The 20864-nt window shown below is 42.4% G+C and overlaps 2 protein-coding genes across 5 annotated transcripts in view; one reads left to right on the forward strand and one right to left on the reverse strand.

The window, feature by feature from the left end:
* The window catches only part of ZDHHC14 (zDHHC palmitoyltransferase 14), a 271873-nt gene extending 258672 nt beyond the window's left edge, over positions 1-13201 (reverse strand). The window contains exon 1 of one of the 4 annotated variants that reach the window (XM_082475610.1): positions 12073-13201. In XM_082475610.1, coding sequence (XP_082331736.1) covers positions 12073-12317 — 245 coding nt within the window. In that variant the 5' untranslated portion in view covers positions 12318-13201. The remainder of the gene's footprint in view (positions 1-12072) is intronic. The other 3 variants (XM_082475608.1, XM_082475611.1, XM_082475609.1) reach the window with 3 other exon arrangements.
* LOC309666704 (uncharacterized protein) lies at positions 12864-20534 on the forward strand (the record flags this gene model as incomplete). The annotated part of the gene is made up of 3 exons (XM_082474312.1): positions 12864-12909; positions 13034-13603; positions 19662-20534. 3 exons carry the CDS (start codon positions 12864-12866, stop codon positions 19859-19861), a joined length of 816 nt encoding a protein of 271 aa, XP_082330438.1. The 3' UTR covers positions 19862-20534.
* Positions 20535-20864: the final 330 nt, after the last annotated feature.

The following is a 20864-nucleotide window of genomic DNA, read 5'->3' on the forward strand; positions in this document are numbered from 1 at the left end:
ATGGAGAAATCAAAAGCTTTACAGACACGCAAAAGCTAAGAGAATTCAGTACCACCAAACCAGCTCTACAACAAACGCTAAAGGAACTTCTCTAAGTGGGAAACACAAGAGAAGAAAAGGACCTACAAAAACAAACCCAACACAATTAAGAAAATGGTCATAGGAACATACATATCGATAATTACCTTAAACGTGAATGGATTAAATGCTCCACCCAAAAGACACAGGCTCACGGAATGGATACAAAAACAAGACCCATCTATATGCTGTCTACAAGAGATTCACTTCAGACCTAGGGACACATACAGACTGAAAGTGAGGGGATGGAAAAAGATATTCCATGCAAATGGAAATCAAAAGAAAGCTGGAGTAGCAATACTCATAGCAGATAAAATAGACTTTAAAATAAAGAATGTCACAAGAGATAAGGAAGGACACTACATAAGGATCAAAGGATCAATCCAAGAAGAAGATATAAGAATTATAAATATATATGCACCCAACATAGGAGCACCTCAATACATAAGGCAGCTGCTAACACCTATAAAAGAGGAAATCGACAGTAACATAAAAATAGTGGGGGACTTTAACAACTCACTTACACCAATGGACAGATCATCCAAACAGAAAATTAATAAGGAAACACAAGCGTTAAATGACACAATAGACCATAAAGATTTAATTGATATTTATAGGACATTCCATCCTAAAACAGCATTAGCCCCACCTAAAACAGCAGATTACACTTTCTTCTCAAGTACACACGGAACATTCTCCAGGATAGATCACATCTTGGGTCACAAATCAAGCCCCAGTAAATTTAAGAAAACTGAAATCATATCAAACATCTTTGCTGACCACAACGCCATGAGATTAGAAATCAATTACAGGGAAAAAACCGTAAAAAACGCAAACACATGGAGGCTGCACGATACATTACTAAATAACCAAGAGATCACTGAAGAAATCAAAGAGGAAATCCAAAAATACCTAGAGACAAATGACAATGAAAACAAGCAATCCAAAACCTATGAGATGCAGCAAAAGCAGTTCTAAGAGGGAAGTTTATAGCAATACAAACCTACCTCAAGAAACAAGAAACATCTCAAATAAACAAGCTAACCTTACACCTAAAGGAACTAGAGAAAGAAGAGCAAACAAAACCCGAAGTTAGCAGAAGGAAAGAAATCATAAAGATCAGAGCAGAAATAAATGAAATAGAAACAAAGAAAACAATAGCAAACATCAATGAAACTAAAAGCTGATTCTTTGAGAAGATAAACAAAATTGATAAACCATTAGCCAAACTCATCAAGAAAAAGAGGGAGGGACTCAAATCAATAAAATTATACATGAAAAAGGAGATGTTACAACAGACACCACAGAAATACAAAGCATCCTAAGAGACTACTACAAGCAACTCTATGCTAATAATATGGACAACCTGGAAGAAATGGACAAATTCTTAGAAAGGTATAAATTTCCAAGACTGAACCAGGAAGAAATAGAAAATATGAACAGACCAATCACAAGTAATGAAATTGAAACTGTGATTAAAAATCTTCCAACAAACAAAAGTCCAGGACCAGATGGCTTCACAGGTGAATTCTATCAAACATTTAGAGAAGTACTAACACCCACCCTTCTCGAACTCCTCCAAAAAACTGCAGAGGAAGGAACACTCCCAAACTCATTCTATGAGGCCACCATCTCCCTGATACCAAAACCAGACAAAGATACTACAAAAAAAGAAAATTACAGACCAATATCACTAATGAATATAGATGCAAAAATCCTCAACAAAATACTAGTGAACAGAATCCAACAACACATTCAAAGGATCATACACCATGGTCAAGTGGGATTTATCCCAGGGATGCAAGGATTCTTCACTATATGCAAATCAATCAATGAGATACACCATATTAACAAACTGAAGAATAAAAACCATAGGATCACCTCAATAGATGCAGAAAAAGCTTTTGACAAAATTCAACACCCATTTATGATCAAAACTCTCCAGAAAGTGGGCACAGAGGGAACCTACCTCAACATAATAAAGGCCATATATGACAAACCCACAGCAAACATCATTCTCAATGGTGAAAAACTGAAAGCACTTCCTCTAAGATCAGGAACAAGACAAGGATGTCCACTCTCACCACTGTTATTTAACATAGTTCTGGAAGTCCTAGCCACGGCAATCAGAGAAGAAAAAGAAATAAAAGGAATACAAATTGGAAAAGAAGAAGTAGAACTCTCACTGTTTGCAGATGACATGATACATAGAGAATCCTAAAGATGCCACCAGAAAACTACTAGAGCTAATCAATGAATTTGGTAAAGTTGCAGGATACAAAATTAATGCACAGAAATCTCTTGCATTCCTATACACTAATGATGAAAAATCTGAAAGAGAAATTAAGGAAACACTCCCATTTACCATTGCAACAAAAAGAATAAAATACCTAGAAATAAACCTACCTAGGGAGACAAAAGACCTGTATGCAGAAAACTATAAGACAATGATGAAAGAAATTAAAGATGATACAAACAGATGGAGAGATATACCATGTTCTTGGATTGGAATAATCAACATTGTGAAAATGACTATACTACCCAAAGCAATCTACAGATTCAACGCAATCCCTATAGTTACTAATGGCATTTTTTACAGAACTAGAACAAAAAAAATCTTAAAATTTGTATGGCAACACAAAAAACCCTGAATAGTCAAAGCAGTCCTGAGGGAAAAAAACGGAGCTGGAGGATTCAGACTCCCTGACTTCAGACTATAATACAAAGCTACAGTAATCAAGACAATATGGTACTGGCACAAAAACAGAAATATAGATCAATGGAACAGGATAGAAAGCCCAGAGATAAACCCATGCACCTATGGTCAACTAATCTATGACAAAGGAGGCAAGGATATACAATGGAGAAAGGACAGTCTCTTTAATAAGTGGTGCTGGGAAAACTGGACAGCTACATGTAAAAGAATGAAATTAGAACACTCCCTAACACCATACACAAAAATAAACTCAAAATGGATTAGAGACCTAAATGTAAGACCGGACACTATAAAACTCTAGAGGAAAACATAGGAAGAACACTCTTTGACATAAATCACAGCAAGATCTTTTTTTGATCCACCTCCTAGAGTAATGGAAATAAAAACAAAAAGAAACAAATGGGACCTAATGAAACTTAAAAGCTTTTGCACAGCAAAGGAAACTAAACAAGACGAAAAGGCAACCCTCAGAATGGGAGAAAGTATTTGCAAATGAATCAATGGACAAAGGATTAATCTCCAAAATATATAAACAGCTCATGCAGCTCAATATTAAAAAAACAAACAACCCAATCAAAAAATGGGCAGAAGACCTAAATAGACATTTCTCCAAAGAAGACATACAGATGGCCAAGAGGCACATGAAAAGCTGCTCAACATCACTAATTATTAGAGAAATGTAAATCAAAACTACAATGAGGTATCACCTCACACCAGTCAGAATGGGCACCATCAGAAAATCTACAAACAACTAATGCTGGAGAGGGTGTGGAGAAAAGGGAACCCTCTTACACTGTTGGTAAGAATGTAAATTGATATAGCCACTATGGAGAACAGTATGGAGGTTCCTCAAAAACTAAAAATAGAATTACCATATGACCTAGCAATCCCACTACTGGGCATATACCCAGAGAAAACAATAATTCAAAAAGATACATGCACCCCAAAGCTCATTGCAGCACTATTTACAATAGCCAGGTCATGGAAGCAACCTAAATGCCCACAGATAGACGAATGGATAAAGAAGATGTGGCACATATATACAATGGAATATTACTCAGCCATAAAAAGGAACAAAATTGGGTCATTTTTAGAGACATGGATGAATCTAGAGACTGTCATACAGAGTGAAGAAAGTCAAAAAGAGAAAAACAAGTATCATATATTAATGCATAAATGTGGAACCTAGAAAAATGGTACAGATGAACCAGTTTTCAGGGCAGAAATCGAGACACAGATGTAGATAACAAACATATGGACACCAAGGGGGGAAAGTGGCGGGGGGTGGTGGTGTGATGAATTGGGAGATTGGGATTGACATATATACACTAATATGTGTAAAATGGATAATTAATAAGAACCTGCTGTATAAAAAATAAAATAAAATTCAAAAATTCAAAAAAATTAAAATTAAAAAAAAAAGTAAAAAGATACATGCAAAAAAAAAGAAAATATGGACATAAACATAATGTCAGGAGAAGAATGGAAATTATTTTTTTTAACTAATGTTAAAAAAACTAGTTTTTCAAATACAGAAATGCTCAAAATAAAAAATAAGGTATCAAAGAGGGCTCATCATAAAAAGGACACAGCAGAGAAAAAGATCAGTAAACTTGAAGACAGACCAATAGGAATTAGTCAAACTGAAACACAAAGAGATAAAAGAAAAAAACAGAAAAAAATTTTTAAAAATCCAAGATGTAAGGAACTATATAAAATGGTATCATATATAAATAAATGGAGTTCCAGGAGAAGAGGGAGAACAAGACAAAAAAATTTTTGAAGAAATAATGGATGAAAATTTTCCAAAACTTCAACATATCAATCCACAGATCCCCAAAGCTTTAGTGAACCTGAAGCAGGATCCATATAAAGAAAACCACACCTCAGTATGTCCTCATTCAGCTGCTGAAAACAAAAAACAAAAGATAAAGAGAACATCAGCCTGGGAAAAGTTCACCCATTACATACACGGGGAAATGCAAAAAATAAGAGCTAACTTCTCATTGGAAACAAAAGAAGCCAGAAGACAATGGCCAACATCCTCAAAGTTCTGATAGAAAAAAATTGTCAAACTAGAGTTCTATATCCAGTGAAAATATGATGGCAAAATAAACACTGAAGGCAAAATAAAAATGAAGGCAAAATAAACACTGTCAAAACAAAAACTAAGAGAACTTGTCACTGGCAGACCTGCATACAAGAAACGCTAAAAGAAGTACTTTAGGCCATAGGGAAATAATACAGATGAAAGAAATAAAGAGTACCAGAAATAGTAAATATGTGAGGATAAATACAAAATTCTATTTAAAATTATCTCTATTTCATATATGTACAAATATGTGTACATATTTGTGTATATGTGTATATGTGTGTCTTAGATTTTATATGTTTGTATAGGTTTTGTTTTAAAGTATATTTATTTTATATATGTATATACATTTATATTTCTTTTAAATACTATTGACTGCTTTTAAATAATAACATTACTGGATTTGTATCATACACAGATATAAAATATATGACAATAAGAGTTCAAAGGGTGGGAGAAGTGGAATTACAACATTATAGGTTTCTTGTATTATTTCTGAAGTACAATATTACTATTTGGAGGTAGACTATTAAAGAGTAAAGATGCATATTCTAACCTCTTAAGCAACTACTAAAAAAATACAAAGAAACATAGCCCTCGTTTTTTTAAAGTAAAATGGAATACTAAAAATAGGCAATTCACCTAAAAGAAGGCAAGAAGGAGGAAAAGAGAAAAAACATATTAGATAAATAGAAAACAAATACCAAGATGATAAACTTTAACCCACCAGTATTGGGACAAAGGCAAAATTTGAATGTGGATTATTGTATCCATGTTAAAATTCCTGAAATTGATGCTAATACTGTGTTTGTATAAGAGAACACCCTTTTTCTTAAGAATTACACGCTGAAAAGTATGGATATAAAAAAGCATGACATCTGCAACTTACTCTTCAATGGGTCAGAGAGGGGAAGGAGAGAGGAGGAAGAGAGAGTTTTTTTAAATAAAAGATTTTCATTATTTTTTTATATATAGAAGAAAATTTTCTTTATATTTTTTATATAGAAAAATAAGCCAAACTAAACAACCTATTGTTTGGGAATGCATACATTCAACAATCTTGAGGAAAAAAGGGAAAGGCATTAATAATGACTAGCTCAGGTAGTGATGACCTCAGGGAGGGGCAGGAAGATGGGACAGGGCTGAAACCCAAAGAATATAAGTAGATTTGAAAGCCCTGGTAATTTTTTTTTTTTCAAAAGCCCTGGTATTGATATGGTTCTTGAGTGAGTGGTAGTTTCATGGGGGCTCTTTATAGTCATGAAAAGTATTTTATTTCAAAATTGCATGTGTGTTGTTACATATAATCTTCTATATCAATCTAATATTACATTTTTTAAATGGGGGGGAATTGAAGAAATACTAGAAGGTTATCCAGTTTATAAAAATAAGTTTGAATTAGGATCAACTTTTATATTTAGTGAAGAACTAAACAAAAGCATTAAGAAAGTCCCCAACTCTTACTTGAACCAACTGACATTTTATCAGATCCATATTTCTGGGTGTATCTAATTATAAGCATCTATTGACCACCACTGTTTTCCCTTTCCTAACAACCTGAGCTACAAAACAATGGACATACTTCCTTGAAACCCTTAATTTCTCTTGCTAAGACATAATAACTCTGCCTTGAATAAATTATGTGTAGCATTGTACTGCAAAAGAAAAATCTCCAGGTTATGTAGATATGGCCCAATAAACAATTAATCATCATTACCCTGTTATAGGAACCTACAAGAGTCCTTTCTGCATAATTTGATGTCAGTTGCCACTAGCTGAGAGAAGACAGTGAAATACAAGTAGTCAATAGAATCCTTAAAAGTCCTATTATATAAATTCAAGTATCCAAAGACAAGAACCTATAAAATGCAAAATTACTCTACATGTTGGTGGTTGTTGGGTAACCTTCATATATATCACAGAGTGCTTTATTTGTTTAAAGTGTTTAGTTAAAAAATAAAGGAAAAATAGAAAGAAGCCTTGGTTAGTGAAGAGAACATCACAACTCTATAACTAGTTTTCTAAGTAACTAAGAAAATCTTTTATTTCTTCTGCTTCAACTGATACATTGGAAAAGGGATGATATTTGATTCTGAATTCAGAAGAATTACATTGATAATCAAGGCAAATATGTTCTATATTATTAATTTTACATTTTATTAATGTTCCCAACTTTACAAAATGAAGAACTGAAGCACACGGAAGTTATTTTTCAGTCTGTTTCAATTTTACCATTATTTCATTAAATGATAAATATTTACTGAGAGCCTGCTATGTACCAGCTACTACTCTAGGTGCTGGGGGAACATCAGTGAACAAAACAAATCGAGTCCCTACCCCCATGGAATTTACATGTGTTAATCACTCATAAATGAATATGTTAGTGCACTCATGTCAACAGGCCATTAACAAGGTTTTGAAGCCACCTAAAATTCTTGTGGAGCCACAGTGGGTTATAAAGTAAAGTATCCTTGACTCTGTCTACTATGTTAATAGGGAATGTTCAGTGCAAGGTGCTGATGGTCACCTACCATCACCTACTACCAACCCCACGGTGTTCTATGATGCACAGCATGGCCAGCATCTGGCCAGCCAAAGATGGGATGCTTTCCAGACGTTTTCTGAGATGATGGAGAACTTGATGCAGTTTGGAATAGGACAGTTGAGAAAAGATGAGATCGCTACATATTATAAGGGCAGTACCCTCTACTCGATAATAAAGGATTTCCAATCTGAAAAGGAGACATTATTATTGGAAATGACACTTTTGTTTATGGGGACAGTCCCTTGTTCCATCTTCAAGGCAAACATGACTCCAGTTCAACTGACTACCAATTATTCATCAATTATTTCAGAGCGGATGAGCCAAAGCAGAAGAAAAAGGAGGAGAAGGAAGAGGGAGGAAGAAATGAAGAAAAGAAGGAAAGGAAGGGAAAGGGGAGGACAAGAGAGAAGAAAAATATGGCTTTTTTTAAGAATCACCAATGGACTTCTAGGTGAGGAGAAATTTAAGAATGCTGCCACATTCTCAAGGGCTTCTTCAGCCCCAATAACATCTCCAAACTGTCTGTGGTGACAGCATACACTTGGGAGACAGTCAAGTCCAAGATCTGAGCAGGCCTCCCCTGGCCTCAGGGGATGCTCCTGGAGACAGGAACCTCACCTGCAACTCAGTTCATCTACTTCTTTCTGCACCTGTGATCAAGAGACTATGAAATGTCAGTACTTCAGGACCAAAGACATTTTTTTTCAAATTTTCAACTCTAAACAAAAGCGGGCTATATGTGTGTGTAGGTCAGAGAGAAAGAAATTGATAATGTTCACTGATCTTTTCAAATGGCAATTCTGGGGGGTGTGAGAATGAGGACATTGTAGGGAGTCTTTGATGAGCCAGCCCCTCAGTAAGTGCAAGGAGCAGTGAGATGTCTCCACAGCACCGCAACCAACTTCCGCCCTTCCCTCTTAAACACAGCCAGGAGATGCTGTCCCTTTGGACCAGTACTCCATATGCTGAATAAAAGATGTCTAAGGATAAATAGCCCCGCCCTACTTGACAAAGACTGGAGAGTTGCTTCAGGTTTCTTCTAGTTGCTTTATTACTGTATTTAATCGAGTCTTCTCGATTCTGAGATGGTAGCTCCAAAAACGGAAATGAAATCCAGTCCCTGCTTCTTGTAGGCTTCCTCACGGCCCTCGCTCAGGGTCTGGATAAGAGGCGCAAGAGCAAAGCTACTCCTCAAACTCACGCAAAGGTCTCTGTTTTAACTGCAGACTACACAGCTCCACATTTTTTCAGCCCTAATATGCTATCATGCTTGCTTCCTAATCCACATACTCCATCCTTCACAGGTTCTCAGAAAAGGGTGACCAGAGTCCTTGGGAGGCTATTTCTAAGTTCTGCTCTAATAACACGTACCATTTAATGAGTACTATGCATCAGACACTGTACTAAATACACTTCATTTAATCTTCACAACGTTTAAAGGTAGATATTATTAATCCCATTTAACAGACTGGGAAACTAACGCTTAGAAAAGTCAACTACTTTGTCTCGGGTCATACTTCTGGGAAGAATTTTGGGATCTGTCCTTCCGAAAGGCATACATGCCTGTAACCACTATTCTATATTTGGAGGAGGAGAAGCACAAAGCATCAGAAAGGTCACAGGCTTTCCAGCCAGAAGCCTGGCCACTAATTAGTGTGTGATCTTAGGTGATTATTTAACCTCTCTAAGCCTCTGTCACTTCATCTTCAAGGTGAGAAAAATCATTCTACCCTGCCTTTCTTCCACGGTTGAAGACAGTATCAACACCTGTTGCTGCATTCCAGGAAGTCCACTTCTCTTGAACAAAGTTCCCTGTCCATGGCTTCAAGGTCAGGAAGGAGAGGTGGTGTGGAGAAGAGTTGCAGGAAAAGGAGGTCTAAAACTAAGTTTAGAAGTTATATGTCTTATTTTCAAATTTCATATTTGCCTTTGTGTTACAGTATGGAGAAACATGGACCCTCATGTTTAAAAACAAATTCTGCTAATATTAAAGTTATCTAGACAAGAAATTAATCAAAATAGGCAACCACATAGTATATGCTCAATAAATAACTGAAGGAATAGCAGAAGGAAGGCAGACAGAGAGCAGACAAAACTGGCATTCTCTCTTGATCTTTCTTAGCCTGTTGGCATTTCATTTCCCGTGCATGTGACTAATTGGGTCTCTGAGTCTCTATCAAATTAATTTGGTCAAAGTTATTTAATTTCACTCTGGCATTAGCAATGGTAAAGAACTTATAAGCAATACAGTGACAAATATTCTTGCCAAAGTGTAACATTCTATGATTTGAGCAGCCCTATGATTTTTTGTAACTGAGGCACCATGTTACAATGAGCCTATTTTCTTGAAATTTCAAATTGCCTAACTGAAGCAACGCTCATGGACACAAAGACACACATACATGTAGAGCCAATCTAAAACTGAAGCTGCCGACAGTAGCTAATAAAATCCCAGTGCACATGTTTATTCCTACAGCCATCCGTTAACACAAAGCTGACACAGAAAGATCCCTAACAACCTGCTAGCGAGGACTTTGGGGAACTCTTGGAAGACACACACAGAGATGAGGTGAAAATGAACTTATGATGGTTTGGTTAAAAGCAGTGTTTGAAAGAAGAAAGTAAAAGATGGTAAGTAATAACTGCAGGGGACCCCTAACCATACACTGGGGATTTGGGTGTTTAGAGAAAATGAAATAGTCAGGATCCTAAATGAAACACACTTGTGGCTGAAGCTCTGCAACACAATCACAAAATCAATCCATTTTCTCCACTCTTAACATACCTAAAAAAGAGCAAAGATGCCAATATAGATCCATTCAAAACTTTGTTAACATTGGGAACATAGTGAATATGCTCTACCTAGGGGAACACCTGTAATGAAAGCCACCATTGGAAGGATGGCATTTCTGTTCAAGCGTATGGCATCACCATGTCAGTGCCGGGATTTATTATGACTCAGACTGCAAAATCACCCAGAGCCTCTGGCCCCTTCCGCCAGTTCCCCAGGTCTGTAAGGACAAGAGGGTGGCTCTGGTGGCTCTGGATGGGGGCAGGGGAGCAGCAGCAGGAACAATAGGGCATTTCTCCGGTCATTCTGGAAGCCTCTCCACACCCTTACCCTCCCGTTACCAGCTCCCCAGACAGACTCCACCAGCTAGTCTCAAATGTGCACAAAAGTTAAACTTCTAGAAGAGACCTGGAAACTTTACATAGTCAGAAATGGAGGTGTTGTCTATAAGAAAGGCTGGGGGAGGTGAGGAGCTTATATCTGAGATCTCTCTCCTCACCTGTTCTCACTCAATCCCGTTAAAATTGTTAATCACAGCACAATGTTCAGATACAAAATGTTTCCCCTCAGAGTCAGAGGGCTTTAAGTGAAAAGTATTACATTCTCAAGAGATCATCCATTTCTGACTGAGACAGCATTTGGAATATCAAACACCAGGCACAAAATCAGAGCCTATTAATACTTACCACAGACAAAAGTAAACATACACAAAAGCTTTTAATTAACCCTATCCAACAGAAGCAGAAAGAGTATCATGCCCCATAATCGCTAGGAAAAGCAAAGAACTCCCAATAAATATATTGCTTTTTTTTTTTAATGGGAGAGGGTAGTAGCTACAAGTTTCATTGAGCATAAGATAGCAAGAATTACGTAAGAAGCTGCATTGCAAATGTTGGACCCAATAAGAGCAATTGAAGTGGATTCTGAAATGTGGTTCAACTACTTTATCTAATACTATTAACAAATAAGAAGATCTTTCATTAGTTGGCAGGAGGATAGTTGCTACTAGTCAATTTGATTTTCCTGAATGGAGAAGATGTGCATGCACTTTTTTCCCCGATAAAAGCCCTAAAGTCCCAAAGTTTTGTTTCTGGAATCAGAAGTTACTATGCAATGTCATACTCTTTCTGAACAGGCCTACAGTCTCCTTTTACCTGTTCCCCAATATTGGGAGGGGAGGGGAAAGTGTTTGCTTGGAACATTTTTTTACTGAAACTTTTTTTTAAAGTGAATCGTTTAGAAACCTGATAGTAAATCAGAAATTGTTGATCAAGAGTGAACGTCTAAGGAGAACGAAAAATGAAAATTATCCTTCCAAGCCACATGGGGTGGCCGACACTCTGAGACCTAAAATAACCAAGATTTCTCGTTAGTCAGGGAAGGTATGTAGAAGATTTAGTCAACTGAGCTTCGCAAGATGCCCTACAGCTCGTGAGCACGAAAGGAAGTCGATTCTGTTTACCCCTGACTTAAGGATCTGCCTCATCCCCGCTTCCCACAGAAGGCTACATCTGGGCTGGTTTGCTAGTCTCCAAACTCAGTAGGGCCCGCGCCAAGAATCAGTCACCTGCGAGGTGCCACTCAACCCTTGGGAGCAACAAGGCCGGCACACCTTCCAAGTGTCCTCTCTCCCCTCTCCTCCACTCCCAGAGCCCGACCCAGAACTGCATTATCTCCGGGGGCCGAAAAGCAAACAGACCTTTTAGAGAAAAACAGAGGGAGCGGGGTCTGTATTATATAACAATATACAATAGATAAGGCTTCTAGAAAACGAAAGTAGCGAGGGGAGAGGGCCAGGGATCGGGGAGGCGAGGGGTGCCAGGCGTCGGGGAGCTTTCGCCGCCACTTACTCGAAGGCGAAGAAGAGTCCGCTAGTGACCAGGATGAGGATGAGAGTCAGGTAGAAGACGCCCGTCTGCCGGGCCATCATGATCCTCCCGTTGCAGAAGAACTTGTTTCTTCCCGGGAAAACCTCCCATTTCCTCCGGGCCGCGATTTTCTTCTTCTTGTGGGGCGACTCCATGGGGGAGGAGCTGTGGGTGCTGATCTGACTGTACTCGCAGTCTTTCATGGGCCCGCCGCCGCCGGGAGGCATCCACGAGGGCAGCCGGCTGGGGGCGCACACCCCCAGCAGCCCCCCGGCCGCGCGGCCCCCGCCGCGCCACGACCGCCGCCGGCCGCCCGGCCGCCCCCAGAGCCTCGGCGCCGCGGCCCCTACGCGGGCTCCCGGCTCGGCGACAACTTTGCCGAGGACACCCAGGTTAACCCTTTGGGGAGCCCAGCTGTCATAGCCGGATCCCCTGCCTAGAGGGACGGTGCTCGCCCGCAGCCCGCGGCGGCGGTCCTCAGTCGCTTCCAGCACGCGTGCCGGGGCTCCGGGGCCCCGCGGGGCGCGGGGGGCTGCCCAGCCGCCCCCCTGCTTGCCGCGCGCCCTCCCCCTCGCACAGCCGCTCGCTCGGCCCCGCCGCCCCCGGCCCTCCGGCCGCGCCTCGGCTCTGGCCCGCCGACCCCCGAGCGCTGCGCCCCGAGGCGACACGAGGCGGCGGCCCCGGCGCCGGCTTCCTCGGGAGCCACTTCTGCGCCTCGGTCAGGTTTATTCTAATCCTTCCTCCCGGCGGCGGATCCTCCCCAGGAGAGAGCGATGGAAACTGGGAGGCAGCTCGCGGCCCCGGCAACCCCTCCCAGGGGTGGGGAAACCAAGCACGTTATTCTGTCAGGAGCGGGCTCGGCGACAGCCCGGGCGCTGCTCGCTCGGCGACCCCGCGCCGGCGCGCCTGGCAGCCGAGCCGAGTCCGCGGCCCCCGCGTTGAGCTGCCGGGGCCGCTTGGGCGGAGGGTCGCGGCGGCGGCTCGCGGGCTGCGCGGCCAGGGGCTCCCTGGTTCCCTCCGGCCCCACAGGGGCCAGGCCCGGCGCAAGGAGGGCCGCCGGGAGCGGCGGAGCGCGTCTCTGGGCCGCGGGGCGAGCGCCACAGACACTTGTTTGCGAGGCTGAGCCCCGGCGCGCGCGCCTCGCTCCGAGCTGGTCCGCCTCCTCCCGGCCGGTGGGCGGCGGCCCGCGCCTCGCCCGCCGGGCTCCTCCTCCGGCTCCTCCTTCTCGCGGGCGAAGCCCGCACGAGCTCGGAAGGGTCCCCCGCCCCCGTGCCCACCAGCAGGGCAGGCGAGGCCCCGGGGCGGGAGCTGGACTCCCTCCGGCATCGCCCGAGGGCCTCTCCGGCCGGGCACCCGATGCCCCGCCGCGCGCATTCCCACAGACTTCTGTCCGCTTCCCGGCTTCTCCCGGTTTATTCCCGGCGGCCGCTGCCGCCTCGGGACACACATTTACGCAGCAACACGCAAACCCATTCTGGCGACTCCGGGGGACCTGAGGAACCGGCGCGGAGAGGTGACCCTCCCCTGCCCGCCCCGACTCTTCCTCTCCCTCCCCCAGGGGAGGCTCTGCTGCTGCCCGGGAGTGGGTTGGGGGTGCCCCGGCGACAGGATGGGGAGGCGCTGCACGAGGCGGGCCGGACTCCGGGATGGGGGCTGCGGGCGGGAGTCTCCGTGCCCGGCCAGCTTCCAGGCCGGGTTTCCAGGCTTCCCGCGGGGAGGAGGGAACAGCGAAGCGCCCTGGGTCCCTCCCGGAGGACAAGCCCTGTGGCAGCCAGGCTCTGCGTGCGTTGCTGCTTCCCCTGCCCTTTCTCACTTCTCCGACACGGGCGCTCACAATTTGCTCGCTTTATTTCTCTCCTTTCCCCCCGCGAGCTCCCACGGCGGCAGAGGGACCACCCGCTGTGGTCTCCCGCCCAGCCCGACTGTCCCCGCGTATCTGCTCCTGCGCTCGGCCCTGGCTTTGCCGCGGGGTCTGAACCCTCCCGCCGTGGGCACAGCCGGTGGGCCGCGAGAGCGAAGACGGGGCGGGGACGATCGGTTTTCCGCGCCCCAATTTCCTTTCACGGCCGATTGGGATGTGTAGTTCTTCCTCTCGCCGTCCAGCTCCGAGAGGAACCGCGACTAGGGGACCAAAAAACTACAAATCCCTGCATCCTCCGCGACGAGGGCGGGAGAGGCGCGGTGCTGAGCGTTCTGGTGCTCTTTGGTTGGAGATGGAAACCAACAAAGGGAAGGGTTGGGGTTCGGCTGCGCATTTTCGGTGCTGGGCGCTTCACACGTTACACACGTTCTTTATCTAATCATCACGACAACCCTGCGAGGCACTATTGGATCCAGCCGAGAGAACGCTCAACTACTTGCCAGAGATCACAAACCGCCCGGGTGGTAGAGATGGGATTGAACCGAGAGCCCTGAGAATTTCCCTTATTAAGCGCTGCCTAGGTGAGCGGTGTCAAAGTGAGATGAGATTGGTTTATCCAAGAGAGGAAAAGAACTAGGGCCAGTTGGGAAGAGCTTCCTGTAGTAAGTAAAAAGTGGTGGGAATGGCAATTCGAGTAGGACCTGAAATTATAAGGAGTTATGAATAAAAATGGTATTTACAAGGATCTATTCTAAAGCAGGTTAGGGGAATGGGTAGGAGCTTAGTCAGAAATGGGTTCGAATGGTTTTAGATATTGTATGACCAATGAGCACATTGTAGGGACAATTAAGTACTCTGCGGCTGTACTGTTTTTTAAAAAAAACAACTGGCAAGCCTCAGACAATTCAAATGAAAACTCTCCCATGCTTTCCTATCCTTTAGCTCATAGGATCAACAGGATGTTACTTGATTTATTGCAAGCACCTTTTCTCCAGGTGTCCAGTTAATATACTAAATCCATTGACTTGGTTGCTTTAAAAAAAGACTCCTATTCTTGTTCTCAATTAAGCCCTTAATTTTTCTGGCATCATGGTTATGCTTTTTAATAGTCCTTCTCTGTTAGAGAAACATACAAAAATATCTGCATGTGCTTTAAAATACTCCAGCCCATCCACCCCCCAAAAACATGAGGATATAGATATTGGCAAACTTGAAAATTGTTAATGTTGGGTGATAGATATATCTGTACTAGTTATCTGTGGCAGCAAATTATCACAAACCTAGAAGCTTAAAACAACACAGATTTATTATCTCAGTTTCTGTGGGTCAGGTGTCCAAGCACTTGGGTCATCTGCTTAGGGTCTCACACCTGCCATCAAGGTGTTGGCTAGGCTGCATTCTCATCGGGAGGCTCAACTGGAAAAGAATCAGCTTCCATGCTCACTTGGGTCACTGGCAGAATTCATTTCCTTGTAGCTGTAGGACTGAAGACCTTGGCTTTTGCTGGCTCTCCACTGGAGACTGCCCTCAATTCCTAGATGGCACCTGGCATTCATGGGCCAGCACGGCCAACTTACTTCATTAAGTCAGCAAGGAGAGTCTCCAGAGCGAACCTGCTAGCAAGATGGAATCTCATATAACACAAGGTAATCACACAGGGGTGACATCAAATGTGCCATACTCTATCCGTTAGAAAGCAAGTCACAGGGGAAGGGATATTACAAGGGTGTGAATACTAGGATGAGTGGCTACCCTAGGGTTTGTCCACCACCGTGCACAAGAGGGTCCATGTTTATGTTTGAAATTTTCCATAATAAAAAGAAATGAATTACATCTTTAAAAATTTTCTCTAAATTTCCCACTGCCAGCAAGTTTCTAGATAAGCTGATATGATTGTTTGCAGTTGTCTTCCTAAGAATTCCTTGTTTCTTCCTACTCCATGTTTACTCAGACCTATGGCAATTAATTAGCTTAGGACACATACTTAAATTCACTAGAACCTGGCATGACAGCCATGGATTTTAACTCACCACCTAAAAACTACTCTGTAAGGTGTGGTAGAGTTTATTCAGTCATTTCTCAATTATATAGGGGTCTAGTTTGTGCGAAGTATTTTTTTTGCATCAGGGATATGAAAGGATCCAAGGTAGAAGTTTATATTTGGGGGCTAGAGGGAGAGGTGGAGAGAAAAAACAATAAATGCAAATAAAATGCAAACCAAAAAAGGGAAATAAATGACTAAATGATAAGACAATTTCAGAGAGACGTGACATGAACAAAAAAACAGAGCAGGGTTGTTGGATGGAGAGACTGGGGTGGGGTGAGAGACCTCCGTGGAGGAGACGCTTGAGCAGAGAACCAAATGTTAAGAAACAGCAAGTACAAAGACCTCAAGGCAGATCAAGCTTGGAAAATTCTAGGGGTGCAAAGTAAACACAGTCTGGCTGGAATGGAGTGAGGGACAGGATGAAAGAGGAAAGGCTGGGTGAGGCATCTGGAATATATTCTCCATGCACTGGGAAATCACTTAATCTGTGATCACCATTATAGTAAGTGTGGAAGGGTCAGGAAGAAGAGTAACATACAGTACTTGCCCTCAGGAATATATAGCTTCCAAACTTTAATGCTAGAAGGACCTCAGTGCATCTAGAATTATAGACCAAAACATTTGTTTTTTATATGAGAAAATTTGAGGCCCAGAAAAGGAGTTACCTGCAAAAAATTCCTTGCGAATGCCTCACAATAACAAGTAATTCATAAATGAATCTTGAATTGAAAGAGTGTATCCTCTGACTTAAAGCTTTAGAAAGCTGATAACTAATGATTATTTAGTGCCCGTCACGTGCAAGGCATTGTGATAAAGAAGTTGAATATGGCAGAGAAGCTACAGTCTAGTTGGGAAAACAAGATGGAGACACATAAGAAAGTAAGTAATGGAAGAAAATTATGTAATAAAAATCACTATCATTTCTGGAATATCTTCTTGTATTAGGCAATATCCTGGTTCTTTATACATTTAGCTTATTAAATCAAAAGGACAACCTGACAAGCTAAGGAATGTTACCTTTCTTTCACAGAGGAGAAAACTGAAGATCAGAGAGGTTAGGTGATTTGCCCAAGGTTTCACAGCTGGTAAATAACGGAGTCAGGATTGATGGCCAGGTATGTATGTCTGATTCCACTACACAGTGGAAGAGTATACTGTGTCTGACTCACTGCCAACTGAGTAGGGAAGAGTATCTTGATTTCAGCGGAAAGGGAGATCTATGAGGCCTAGACTGTAGCAAAGTGAGACTCCAGGACTCTGACAATATGATAGGCAGGACAAGAGGAGTTGGAATCTCAAGGAGATGGGAAGGGTGGGAAAACACATGATGTTTCCAGTTAGAGTGGAACTGACCAGGATTCAAGAGCAAATACTTTACTTGGGAGAGGATTCCATAAAACACTGCGAGATAGGAAGTGAGCTAGGGAGGGGTGAGCCTATAAAGCTTGCATGGAGAAGCTGCCACTGTGGGCGGCTGGAGCTCAGACCCTCCAGGCAACTGTGGGAGGTGGTACAGACCCTGCCTCACAGTTTCCCCACCTGAGGGGCGAGTTAGCTGAACTTTGTCCACCAGCCCATCTGTTATTAGCTGGGAGCTCCTTATGGGAGCATTAACTCTTCATCTTCTTTACATGGGGCCACGCTCTTAAAGCTACCACAGCCGTGAACCCTAAGAGCACCAAGCTGGCCCTCCCTTGAGTGTTGGTGGTATCTTTGATTCCAGCGCATCTTTCCTTGTTCTCATCTGCCTCAGTGGGTTTACAGAGAACAGGGGTTACATTATTAACAAAATTAGAGCTTTGTTCCTTTCATCTGAGCATTCCACAAACCCACCTCGGTCATTCTCAGAATACCTCCAGGCAGCCAGGAGAAAGTACGGTCTTATCCACGGTGAAGGGGGAAGACATTCAGATCCCAAGACAGATGATTTGTATACCTTTCGAGGCCAAGTTGAGTGTGCACCTGTGTGGTCAAAGTATGTAAGTCAAAGGGACCCAGTCCTAGAAGAAGAACTTTGAAAATGCCAGAAGGGGATTTCTTCTGAGAGTTCAGGGGTGATAATTCAGGAATTAGCTCAGGAAATAATTGCCGAAGCTCCCATAGCAAACAAAATTCCTCAGAAAATCAAGCACCCTAATTCCTTCCAACCCAGAGAGTTTGCTCGAATTTTTACACGTGCTCAGCACATCTGGGAACATCTTGTGTCAAAACACGTAAGATGTTTAAAGTAATAAACTCAGCACTGCAAGAAAAAAATTGGATGAGGCAGAAAAAATTTAATCCAAAATGTACTTATAATTTCCCCAGTGACTTTTTCTTGGCTCTTTTAACACCAAAAAGTTACTTTTTAGGATTTTAATAAAAATAATTCATGTGCATTGAAACCATTGTATTACAAAAAATTTTCTTACGCATAAATATGAAAAATGTAAAAGCTGTTCAAATTCCCATTACCTTAAGATAACAGTCATTAACATTTTGTTGACCATCTGTTATGTAATTCATTTTATGCACACACACGTATCATGTTTTTTATATATAAATTTATTTTATTTATTTATTTTTGGCTGCGTTGGGTCTTTATTGCTGTACACAGGCTTTCTCTGGTTGCGGTGAGCGGGGGCTACTCTTCGTTGCGGTGCGCAGGCTTCTCATTGCGGTGGCTTCTCTTGTTGCGGAACACGGGCTCTAGGAGCATGGGCTTCAGTAGTTGTGGCACGTGGGCTCAGTAATTGTGGCTCGTGGGCTCTAGAGCGCAGGCTCAGTAGTTGTGGCGCATGGGCTTAGTTGCTTCGCGGCATGTGGGATCTTCCCGGACCAGGGCTTGGACCCGTGTCCCCTGCACTGGCAGGCGGATTCTTTTTTTTTTAAATAGATTTAATTAATTAATTAATTAATTTTTTGGCTGTGTTGGGTCTTCATTGCTGTGTGCAGGCGAGCGGGGGCCACTGTTTGTTGCGGTGCACGGGCTTCTCATTGCGGTGGCTTCTCTTGTTGCGGAGCACGGGCTCTAGGCCCACAGGCTTCAGTAGTTGTGGCACGCAGGCTTAGTAGTCATGGCTCACGGGCTCTAGAGCGCAGGCTCAGTAGTTGTGGCGCACGGGCTTAGTTGCTTCGCGGCATGTGGGATCTTCCTGAACCAGGGCTCGAACCCGGGTCCCCTGCATTGGCAAGCGGATTCTTAACCACTGCGCCACCAAGGAAGTCCCCACTCACGTATCATTTAATAAAAGTGGAATCGTGTCATGCGTCCTGTTCATCCTGTATGCTTTTTTAAAGTGTGGTGTTTTTTCCCCTTCATCCCTAACCCCTACTGTTTCCCAAGTAACCAATGTTAACAATTTAGTATATATCCTTCTCCAGGCTCATATAATTATAGGCAAACTGTATATACACATATAAGCAGTCCATAATCCAATTTCATCAGTTGTCTGAATAATGTCCTTTATAGTTAATCTTTCCTAGTTCAAGATCCAGCCCAGGTTTCATACCTAGCACTTAACTCCTTCAATATGGAACAGTTCTACCTCCTTTCTTTTAGTTTCTTGATCTTGACATTTTAGAAGAGTTTAGGCCACTTATTTTGTACAATGTCACTCCATTTGGGTTCGACTGGCATTTCTTCATAATGTAATCCACAATGGGGCTCTCATCGGGTTTCAGCCACAGGCATGAAGGCAACGTTGCTGAAACTACAAGATACCTGCGTGGGTCACACCTGCTGCCGCCTCTGGGCCTGCAGTTCCTCACAGGATTTCGAAGAAGCATGTCCATACTGCTTCCAGCTGCAGGTGCTGGATAAAGCTGGAATGTATCTCCAGCCCAAGGCTAAACTGACACCCCAAAATACAGACAATTATTAATTGAGAAGCAAAAGAAATATGCACTCAGGTTTGAAGAAGCAAAAATGATGAAGAGGTAGAAAGGCTCCAAAACTATTTTGTTGATTACTTGTAAAACATGCAACAGAACACTAACTGGTAAAATAACGGGAAAAGGAGAAGCATCCTATGGACGATGAGAAACAATTCTACCACTCCCTAGATTTAACCCTTGCAGGAAGACACGGAGACTAAAGTTCTGTGTTCTGCAAGTCTGGTTCCAATGGCGAGAGCCCAGCCTGGTTTTCAAAACACCTACATTTGGACAGTCAATACCCATTTGCTCCTCAAAGGACGTGAGCAAAACAAAGAAACACTTCTCTTAACTAAAAATGCAGCTTAGAAAGAATTCCAAAAGAATCCAAAGTGGATTTCAGAAATTTCTTGTCTCCTCTGTAAAGAATGGATTTTGAGAAATGTCTAATGCTATTTCTGAACTAAAGCTAGTCAGTAAAAAAACTTGTTTGACTTTTATTTATTTTCTGAATACATGGAAACCAAATCCAAGAACGAACTTTCCTTGGCATCCTTGGCATTTGTGGGAAATAAAAACCTCACTGGAAAGAATAATTGAAACCTACCCACCTCAAGTGTTGGTTGTGAGATCAAAAAAATATGTGAAAGTGCTTGTCAGTAGTAAACTCATAAGCAGATATTACTGGTATTCTTATTATTTTCCCTTTTCTCATCAGTTTTCACCATTTATATCATTCTCTTTCAAAAGGAAATTGAGAGCTTTATAAGTGTGTCTACTCACTCAGAAGGACTTCTTCGGGGGGTCAGTAGCCTGACTGCTAATTCAGAAAACCAATGTGTCCTTTTTCTCCTACAAACATCTGCATAACTGTATATTAGTGAAACCTGAAGATTATCCCTATTTGGGGTGTAAAAATATCCGGGATATTCTTAATTATAGATGATCTAATAAGATAAAGATACAAATATATTTTAAAGAAATTTTCAATTTTTTAACTTTCTGTTGTTC

This window comes from Balaenoptera physalus (assembly GCF_965194825.1).
Source record: "Balaenoptera physalus genome assembly, chromosome: 9".
In the NCBI taxonomy this organism is placed as follows: Eukaryota; Metazoa; Chordata; class Mammalia; order Artiodactyla; family Balaenopteridae; genus Balaenoptera; species Balaenoptera physalus.